This window comes from Centropristis striata, chromosome 17 (assembly GCF_030273125.1).
Source record: "Centropristis striata isolate RG_2023a ecotype Rhode Island chromosome 17, C.striata_1.0, whole genome shotgun sequence".
Taxonomy (NCBI): Eukaryota; Metazoa; Chordata; class Actinopteri; order Perciformes; family Serranidae; genus Centropristis; species Centropristis striata.
This window is the reverse complement of record NC_081533.1, coordinates 30,526,267-30,537,408: the sequence shown is the minus strand read 5'-3', so window position 1 is coordinate 30,537,408 and position 11,142 is coordinate 30,526,267. Positions and strand designations below refer to the sequence as shown.

At 38.1% G+C, this 11,142-nt stretch overlaps 1 protein-coding gene across 1 annotated transcript; it reads right to left on the bottom strand.

Annotated features, from left to right (window-relative positions):
• Positions 1-679: 679 nt before the first annotated feature.
• On the bottom strand, positions 680-10,750 carry ecsit (ECSIT signaling integrator). The gene is made up of 8 exons (XM_059354213.1): positions 10,662-10,750; positions 8,106-8,281; positions 6,219-6,639; positions 4,333-4,556; positions 3,934-3,991; positions 2,810-2,958; positions 2,333-2,438; positions 680-1,141 (listed from the first exon to the last, which is right to left on the bottom strand). The coding sequence occupies exons 2-8, from the start codon at positions 8,244-8,246 to the stop codon at positions 855-857; spliced, it is 1,386 nt and encodes a 461-aa protein (XP_059210196.1). The 5' UTR covers positions 8,247-8,281; positions 10,662-10,750; the 3' UTR covers positions 680-854.
• Between the last annotated feature and the right edge of the window lie 392 nt (positions 10,751-11,142).

Here is an 11,142-nt window from a genome sequence, read left to right as displayed (position 1 = left end):
AACCCCCCTGGCTGTTTGTTTTATTGTTTGTACGTTAATAACTGCCGTTGTACCCAATATTATTGACAATAAAGATTGAAAAAAATAAACACCAGGGGTTTAAGACACAACTTGAAGCCCAAAGCCTTATTTTTATTTCTAAAATAATGTAAAACAGATTTATGATTTGTTTTTTTATTTATTTCAATTTATGATTGAAAGATTGAAAAAAATAAACACCAGGGGTTTAAGACACAACTTGAAGCCCAAAGCCTTATTTTTATTTCTAAAAATAGTAAAACAGATTTATGTTTTTTACAGGAGACACACTACAAATGATGATGTGCAGTTTTGGAGATCTCAATGAGATTTTTTGCTCACATTTATCACAGCGTTCTGCTGGAATTAGCACACTAAAAAATAATATTAGAGGAGATTTAATGCATCATAGTGGCTGATAAAAATGGTCATATCTGTCAGGTTTTTGAAATTCAGCACTCTAACTTTATAGTTTTTAACATTTATGGATACAACTCTCTGCCTGACAATATTTTATTTAGTGAGGTGGAAAATACTCCATAGAAGATACTGCATGTAATTATAACATTGGTTCCTGTTGTAATGTGCCTTACCTCCTAATAAAAATATTGAGAGAAAAAAACAAATGTAGACTCTTGTAGACTGAAAAGAGGAAGCACACTGTTTTTTCCCCCTATAATTTATTTGATTAGTGAACCTAAGGAGCATTATTCAGAGTCCCCCTCAGCTTGTGTGCTGGGTCAATGTGTTCCACCGTTAATGACCCGGTTAATTAACCCGCCCGTGTTAAATCAGTCATGTAGTATGTGATGGTTTCCTATCAGTCAGTCTGCTGTTCATTGTTTCATCCCCCGACTTTTCTTTGGCTCTTCTTCCAGTATGACCTCAGGATCTTCTTCAGACGCTCGGTCCTCTCTCTGGGTCTCTGGCTCTGGCCTCTGGCGCTGAGCTGACTCCGTGTCAGCCCCCCCCTGCACTTGTTTGGGCCCAGACTCCAGGCGGAACAGAGTGGGGACCTGACCCAGGATGGGATTGGTCAGCTGGAGACCAGAGATCCACTGGTTGAGGACGGCCTGGTCTCCCTGGCTGGTCATACACATGGCGAAGACTTCTCCCTCGTCCACTGGAGACAACAAACACAACAGTTGCATTATACATGTATGAGCCATATTCATTTTTGTATGTCATGTCATGTCATGTTCATTTCAATTTGGCTCCCTGCCACTGGGGGGAGCTGTGACTTCGGGTCAGCTGGGTTGGGCCATTTAACCTGGGGAAACCCAGACACCGGTGTTGCTGATTTGGGAAGCAAACAGTTTTCGACTGTGGCCAGTTTGTGGCCAGTTTGTGGCCAGTTTGTGGCCAGTTTGTGGCCAGTTTGTGCCAAGTTTGTGCCAAGTTTGTGCCAAGTTTGTGCCCAGTTTGTGCCCAGTTTGTGCCCAGTTTGTGCCCAGTTTATGGCCAGTTTATGGCCAGTTTATGGCCAGTTTGTGCCCAGTTTATGGCCAGTTTGTACCCAGTTTGTACCCAGTTTGTGCCCAGTTTGTGCCCAGTTTATGGCCAGTTTGTGGCCAGTTTGTGGCCAGTTTGTGGCCAGTTTGTGGCCAGTTTGTGGCCAGTTTGTGGCCAGTTTGTGGCCAGTTTGTGGCCAGTTTGTACCCAGTTTGTGGCCAGTTTATGCCCAGTTTGTACCCAGTTTGTACCCAGTTTGTGGCCGGTTTGTACCCAGTTTGTACCCAGTTTGTACCCAGTGTGTGGCCAGTTTATGGCCAGTTTGTGCCCAGTTTATGGCCAGTTTATGGCCAGTTTATGGCCAGTTTGTGCCCAGTTTGTGCCCAGTTTGTGCCCAGTTTATGGCCAGTTTGTGCCCAGTTTGTGCCCAGTTTGTGCCCAGTTTGTGCCCAGTTTGTGCCCAGTTTGTGCCCAGTTTGTGCCCAGTTTATGGCCAGTTTGTGCCCAGTTTGTGCCCAGTTTATGGCCAGTTTGTGCCCAGTTTATGGCCAGTTTGTGCCTAGTATGTATGAGTATTTTGGTCTTTGATATAAGGAACAATTCGGTTTGTTGTTTTTGTTACATTTGTATATTATGAGTTAAAGTCATTGCCGCTGTATGACCGGAAAATAAATCAGCGAGATATTTGTAAACATTATTGCACTTTTCGTTTTTTATATGTTCGGAGCGCACTGGGCGCACGTCTAAACTAGATCATCTTTATTAGCAACCAGTACTAGACTTCTTTTAGGAATTAGTCAGTACAATACACAAACATTTCCTCTGCTTTTATTGTAAAATCAAAAAAAACAATCTGGCTTACCGTCGTCCACATCGAAGGTCACCAGGTCCCCGTAGTCCCGCTCCAAATCCAAGTCCAGCCGCAGAGGATAGTCAAAACACCTCTCTGGGTCATAGGGCTCCTCCACCTGGGGGGAAACATACACTACCGGTCAAAAGTTTTAGAACACACCCAATTTTTCCATTTTTTATTGAAATTAAAGCAGTTCAAGTCAAATGAACAGCTTGAAAGGGTCCAAAGGTAAGTGGTGAACTGCCAGAGGTAAATAAAAAAGGTAAGTAAAAAAAAAAAAAAACTATTTCAGGACCAAACGAAAGGTAGTTTGAGTAAGAAACAGCATTCAGGTTAGACACAAGCAATATGTATCAGACTGGTCCTTCAAAAATGAGAATAATCATCAATTTAATAAAAAAAAAAAATGTCGCAATGATGTCTCACAACAAAACTGACAACAGTAATACTGTATGTATTCACTTAATAAGAGATAGATAGCAGCACCTTCTCTTCAGGCGGTATGGGGTCAGCTCTGAGGACGTAGTAGTACACACACGTCTTCCTCAGCCACAGAGGGAACGGGCCCTCCACGAACACCGGCCTGCTGGGGTTATGCTTGGCCAGCAGCTCCATCTGGTTCGGGCCCTGGATACCTGCAGCCAACACAGGAAGGACAGAAAACAAAGAAAATGAGCAAAAGTCTGACATACACTACCGGTCAAAAGTTTTAGAACACCCCAATTTTTCCAGTTTTTTATTGAAATTCAAGCAGTTCAAGTCAAATGAACAGCTTGAAAGGGTACAAAGGTAAGTGGTGAACTGCCAGAGGTAAATAAAAAAAGGTAAGCTTAACCAAAACTGGAAAATAATGTACATTTCAGAATTATACAAGTAGGCCTTTTTCAGGGAACAAGAAATGGGTTAACAACTTAACTCTATGGAGTCTTGGGCTATTTTGTCCATTTTTGAATTCTTTTCATGTCTTTGTAAGTCATTTTGTGTCTTTTTTTGGTCATTTTGTGTCTTTTTTTGGTCATTTTGTGTCTTTTTTTAGTCATTTTGTGTCTTTTGGTGTCTTTTTTAGTCATTTTGTGTCTTTTTTTAGTCATTTTGTGTCTTTTTTTTAGTCATTTTGTGTCTTTTTTTAGTCATTTTGGTGTCTTTTTTGTCATTTTGTGTCTTTTTTAGTCATTTTGTGTCTTTTTTAGTCATTTTGTGTCTTTTTTTGGTCATTTTGTGTCTTGGTGTCTTTTTTTGTCATTTTGTGTCTTTTTTTAGTCCTTTAGTCCAACATAAAATGTGATTTTGAATCTTTTTTTTTTACTTTCAAAACACTATCATGCTCAATAAAGAATTTTAAATGTTGCAAATGTGCATTAATTCCAGAGTACACTGAGACATTAAACTGCATCATTTTCAATTAAATTCTGGAAAGTTGGTGTGTTCTAAAACTTTTGACCAGTAGTGTATATGGATCTGATCACGCCACTGTAATACTAAAACTATTTAAAAAGAGGAGAATTCGGTTTCCTGGTTTGTTAACATTCATTAGTTTCCAGAAATGAGCTTCGGGTCCCCTGTGAACCACTAGAACACATAAACTGAGACAAACCTGTAGTTTTTCATACCTACGATGTATGGAAGTGTGATGTGCTCTCCACTCTCTGTGATGTCTGTACACGGCAGCTGGTGGGAAGAGCAAATAAACAGACATGAAGACAGATTCTGTGACATTCTGCCATCAGGCAAACCCTATAAGGTTCCACTGGCCAGGAAAAACATCTACAAAAAATCCTTCGTCCCCTCTGCAATAACCACCCTGAACAACAAAAAATGAACACTCTGTTGCTTTTAACAGCCCCCCCCCCCCCCCCTCCTTTTTAGCATGATTGTACACATTTTTGTGTTTTTAATGTTTGTTTGTTTCTTAGTGTTTTTTATATGAGCCTGTCAAAAACGAATTTCTGTCACTCGTGACAGACAATAAAGTTCTATCTATCTATCTATCTAAATCTGTGCATACTGACCTGGTAGACGGTGACTTTAGCGTCCAGGTCGTCAGCGATGCGGGTCAGGCTGAATCGTGCCAAGTCCACTGGGTCTTCAGGCAGCTTCTTGGGGATGGGGAAGGGGTTCGCGTGTTTGAATTTAGGGAACCAATACATGATGCGCCGATACTTCATCACGGGGTGACTCTTCTTCCCAAAGATCTGGGTCAGCAGGACTTTGGTCTCCACGTTGGGCGTGACACCTGAAACACAATCATCACACACGACTATATTAGTTTAAAATGTAAACGTCTCTTTGGAAGCTTGAGCGAATGCATCCACATCCCTTCTTCTCTAAATTCCAAATCATTCCAGATCAAGGTTATTATAGTTAACGAAAACTAACGAAAACTAAAATAGAAAAAACATTTTCGTTTACTGATATAAAAATAAAAACAAGAGTTTTTTAAAAAGCGATAACTAACTGAAACTGTATTGTGTGGTTACAAAACTAACTAAAACTAACTAAAATTATAGTGAAAATGTCCTTAGTTTTCGTCTTTGTCAACTTTTTTCATACATAATTCAGTGTTTTTCTATTTCAACATGCAGGAACACAGTAAATATGTTTACTGAGACTGGGATGTTTACACTTCAACCAAAATACAAAACACCCAGAACTGTAAGAGTTAATAACCTTATTGAGGCTGAGATGGATAAACCAAAGGAAATGAAGGCACATACCCATTACAAAAAAACTAAAACTAACACTAAAACGAATAAAAACTAAACTAAAACCAGTGGTGGAATGTAACTAAGTACATTTACTCAAGTACTGTACTTAAGTACAACTTTGAGATATTTGTACTTTACTTGAGTATTTCCATTTTATGTTACTTTATACTTCTACTTCACTACATTTTGAGGCAAATATTGTACTTTTTACTCCACTATATTTAGCTGACAGCTTTAGTTACTTTTCAGTTCAAGATTTAACATAAAAACATAATTAATATGAAATGTTTGCTAACATGTTAACATGTTTTAAATTGAACATCATAAGAGTATATTAAGTTGTTAAAATGAGCCCTACCTTGAGAAAATTAAAGTGGTCCGTACATAAATGCATCAAAAATAATAACCCAACAATATATTTTTAGAATATATAAAACAATCTGAGTGGGTCCATTCTGCATTATGAGTACTTTTACTTTTGATACTTTAAGTACATTTTGATGCTGATACTTCTGTACTTTTACTTCAGTAAGTTTTGAATGCAGGACTTTTACTTGTAGTGGAGTAATTTCACAGTGTTGTATCAGTACTTTTACTTAAGTAAGGGATCTGAATACTTTTTCCACCACTGACTAAAACTAAGCATTTTCAAAAAAGAAAAACTAAACTAAAACTAGCAAACTCACTCTAAAAACTAACTAAAACAAACTAAATTTGAAAACTAAAACTAATGAAAAATCCAAAACTATTATAACCTTGTTCCAGACTAACAGACAATAAATAACTACTCTAACTGATCTAACAGTCATAACTTAACACTGTTCAAAAATAATTTGTAATGGTTTATGCATGTGTCTGTTGTTATTTCAGGTGTCTGTAGTAACAGTGGGAAAATCAAGTTTATGTGGTTAGTTCAGGTGTCTGTAATAACAGTGGGAAAATCAAGTTTATGTGGTTAGTTCAGGTGTCCGTAGTAACAATGGGAAAGTCCAGTTTTTGTGGTTACTTCAAGTGTCTGTAGTAACAGTGGGAAAGTCTAGTTTTTGTGGTTACTTCAAGTGTCTGTAGTAACAGTGGGAAAATCAAGTTTATGTGGAATTTGAAAAGAAAAATTCACAACGAAATGAAAACTAAAACAAATGAAAAATCCAAAACTATTATAACCTTGTTCCAGACTAACAGACACCCACCGTAGGACTCCATCTGCTCCAGGAGCTGCACTCCACACTCCTGCTGTCGGGGATAGTGGTTGAACATTCGCTGGATGTAGTTCCTGGGCACGAACACCTCCTTGGGGAAAACATCCAGCAGCTTGTTGTAGACGGCCAGGTCTTCCTCCACGCCGTACTCCGGCATCTTCTCCAAAGCGGCGTAGATAAACTCCACGTGACCCCGCCGCCTGATGTCTCTCTTGAGGAAGACCTCCACCACTTGGTTAAATGTGGCCTTGGTTTTGATATCTTTGGCCACCTGGTCAAAAATGTCGCTTTGGGTGGCCAAAGACTTGTCCTTCTTTTTGTCGTCCTTCTTTTTGTCGTCCTCATCTCTGAACTCTTCAGGTACAGGGCGACTCTTGGCACACGCTGGGCTGCCGTGGAAACGCCTCAATATCTACGATGTGTTGGCGAGAAGAAAAAGGCGGGAATTTTAGTGCTGCTTAGTGAGTATGCAAAATAAAAGACTGACTCATCATTCAGGTATGAGTCATTCTTATGTACCAATAATGCTTACTTTATTAAATGAATATTTTAAAGCAGCTACAAGGAACTTTTTTTCTGTTGAGTCTGGCAGTGCCTGTGGTCAGAAGTGAATGTTTGCATGAGCACCAGACTGTTAGGAAACTTCTCACTTTACTGCAGCGGGGTCCAGGCTTGGAATTTCGTCATTTTAGGGGCAAGGCCATTCGGCCTTCCTGTTCACACTTATTTTAAGGGCACAAAGGCCACATGACAGGGCATAAAGGCCGTTTGGTTAAATTACGCTGGTTTTACCTTTCAGATTAATACCTTAACATTCTCATTCACCAAGAAACATTAATGCACAATATATTAAATATATTAGAAAGGACCTTTTTGGAAAATGACAAATGAACCTGTTTTGAAAAGACTGCAAAATGAATCTCCTGCCTGAGTTCATCTAAGAGTAAAGAAAGAGAAATGCCTCCTCCTGCCATAAGAAAGGAACCTGCTGAGGTGAAATCTACATCAGCTAAATGTCGAGCCCTTGTTCCTGAGGTAGGGAAGACGTTAGCGCTATCCCACCTAGCTAGCTATGCTAGTTTTCATGACGCAAAAATGTAACGTTAAGGAGTCGACTTTGAATAGGCAAATACAATGGTAATCACCTATCAATAGTACTTTCTATAAAAACGTAAATGTTAAGTCCTGTCAAATACTACCACATACTTCAGTCACAACATATCAAAACAGCTTGTCCAGCTAGCTTACCTGTGCTGCATCAACACATGGCTCATTAGAATATTCAAATGAGCCATGTGTTGTTGCGCACAGGTCTCGAAGAACAGGGAGTGGGTCGGGTTAGCGTTGTGTTTACTGGAACTTTGACAGAGGCGCAAAGGCCTCCTTGGCCGTAAATTGAACATTTTTTCACAGGGCATCAAGGCCAGAGTGTGGGGCAACGACGGCCATGGCCGTCTGAAATTCCCACCACATCTGAAAGCAGGGCCTGAACAGCGCGGGCCTGGGGCAGCCGGTTTCACTGTTGACTCCTAAGGCCTTGTTTGCCTACGCAGGTCATACCAAGGCAGCAGTATTTAACTGAGAGTGTTCCATAACTGGCTAAAAGTTCCTGATAACTGCTTTAAGTCTGGCGTTAGGAGTGCAGATTAACCCATTGAGGCCTAAAACGCCTGTAAAACCTCTGGGCAATTTTAAAATAAGCCCCTAAAACCTGAAGTTTTTCTGTAAATTCAACAGAAGTGTCAGCGCTTCTACTAAATAATAGATTTTTCAGCCTCTGTAGCAGATAGAAATGAAATTCAAAAAGTATTTGAGAGCTTATACAAATACTACAAAACGACGTATCCGCTTTCCAGGCTTCAATGGGTTAAAGCTTACCTGGAGCTGGGTGCTGAGCAGCAGGCCAGGCTGACTGGAGGAGGTGGACTGGAGCAGAGTGCTGTACTGGGAGGCAGACCGGGCTGACTGGCTCACCAGTCTGACCCTCTGCAGCTGGAGGAGGCAGCGGACTGACTTCATGCTGGAGTCATCACACTGACGGTCAGGGAACTGGACTGTAGAGGGACAATGAACAGACAGAAACAGTATTTAGAAATGCAAAGTTCCTTTGAAAAACCTGCACCTTATGTCCTCTGGTAAGTCCGTCATTAAAAACATCGGTAACACTTTCTATGAAGACTACATCTATAGTGCATTATGAGCGCATTCATAGTAAATTATAATGCTCATTATAATCAATCATAATGCATTATGACTGCACTCAAACACATATAAAGCTTCATGATGCACTATATCAACAGTTATAAATAAAGCTTATAATGACTTATAAATCCAAGTGTCTTATGAGTGCTCTTGACTGGTTATAAACTACAGGCTGACTGATGAGGCTTATAATACATTACAACTACTCATACCCCTCTATACACACACCTCAACAATCAATTGTTATAAGGACTCATAGGATGCCATAAGTATAAATAAATGATCAATGTATGCTTTAAGTAAAGTGAGGTTCATATAGACGCATCTATAATGCAGTATAGCTAACAATGAAACATCATTGCACTCATAAGACACTTGGATTTATAAGTCATTATAAGCTATATTTATAACTGTTGATATAGTGCATCATGAAGCTTTATATGTGTTTATGAATGCAGTCATAATGCATTATGATTGATTATAATGAGCATTATAATTCACTATGAATGCGCTCATAATGCACTATAGATGTAGTCTTCATAGAAAGTGTTACCAAAACATCCACTATGGCAGTGATCATCAACTGGCGGCCCGCGGGCCGTATCCGGCTCGCCGAACTGTCCAATCCGGCCCGTGACTGGATTTCAAAATTGTAAATCAAGGAGAAAATATCATGTGGTCCACACTATTAAAGCAACTGAAAACCGCAACGACAACTGAGACTCTTAACTATCAGTAATCCCCACCATATATGACTCTATTTAAATTAACATTTATTGTTTCACACAGTACTTGTTTTCGTTTGGGGTTTTTTTTAACGTAACTTTTCCTCATGCCATTACGTAACATGGTTGGTTTTTATTTCAAAATCTCAACAACAAGCTTCAGACTAGACTTCTCAGTACAGAAAAAAAAAAAGGAAAACCAACCGGAATAACTTAAAATAGCATGGTATCAGAACAGAACAGGCCACAAATAATGATTGCACATCAAATAAAACTCATAAAAGGCTAAAAATGCCTTCAGTTTTGTAATGACATGAAAAAATATGAACAATAAATAACATTAAATAATAATGTTATGCCAAAATTTGTTTTTTATTTCATTTTATTTGAGGGTCCGGCACCCAGGGTGACTGTCCAGTAAGGTCTCAATACCAGCCTTTATTTTTGGTCAAAGGTAAAATTATGAAGATCTGGTCCCAGAATTACATCACAGGAAGTCAGAGTGAGAGAGAGGAGTGTGTGTGTGTGTGTGTGTGTGTTTAGGCCTGTCATGATAAAAAATTTTTTAGGACGATATATTTTCCCAGAAACTATCACTATTAACGATAATATCGTTTACTGATGTTGTTTCAGTTTTATAACGATATTAGAGCATAATAAGTTTATCCTTTTCCAAAACAATGCATTTTTTAATCTCCAGAATATTAAATATGAATGTGGAAAATAAATATTAAAATATCCTAGATAAATAAAACATAAATAAATAAAATACAAACCCTTCATGACAACGTGGGAGCTTTCACAAGGGTATGGCAACCAGTTTCAGATATTATATTATATATTATTATTAATTATTATTAATATTATTATATTAGATATTATATATATTATGGACCCCTCTGGACTGAGCTTCAATGTTCCTCAATAAGTGATGGATGACTCTGACATATCTTAGCATTAGGATGTTGATCTGGTGGTGTGTTTTTGTTTATGTTTATGTTTGTGTATGTCTATACAGTATGTACGCTGTGTTACCTGGTTTAGTTGTACAAAATAAAATAAAAATGGTTCTGCAGATATTATATGCAATATGTGGATTGCTTAAACCTCAATAAAAATAAAAATAAAAAATAAAAAATGCAAGCTGAACTACACTGTTGACATCATAATTCAAAAGTTTTCCTTTTGTGCCTGTGACATTAAAACTGCAGAGAAATAAATATGCAGTTGTTTGAATCAGAAAAACATAAAATAAATTAATAAATAATTACCCAAATATAACAATCAATCAATCTTTATTCACAAACGTCCTTCAGTCAACTTGTATCGTGTTTAAATATTTCCCAAGAGGCAAGGAAAACATTAAATGGATACAATTTTGAATGAAGTTTCGCATGTACGAGTTTAAGACAAAGTATTGTTCAGATCTGATATTATTTAATGCCCGACTGATAATTACATTTCTATACCGACATGTATATCTTTCTATGAATTATTTAATACTCACCATTTAGTCTGAGAAACGCATTAAGACATTAGTCTCCTTCAGATATCACCCTCCGTGGACGCCTCCATGATGTAAAGCCGGCACAACTTCCTGGTCCGACCGACAATCACTTCCCCTGAACCACGAAACATCCCGAACATTTGTTCCGCTTAAAAAGCAGTACAAACCATACAAACACATGGTTTTTTACGAGTTACAGGGAGGAAGAAGGTCTTTAACAATCGGGTGTTTTCATAAATGATAAATTATTTATGTATTTGTTTATTTAATCTATTTATTTTGTATTTTTTTGTAAATATGTATTATGTAAATATGTACGGAAGCCCTGAACTGCAAGTGAAGAAATTTTTTTTTGAGATGTTATCTCGTTATTTCAAGATAACATCTCATTATTTAGAGATAATACACATATGTAAAAAAAAAAAAAAAGAATTAAAAAAAAAAAATCATCCAAAATTTTTTTTTCTTCAGATATTATCTC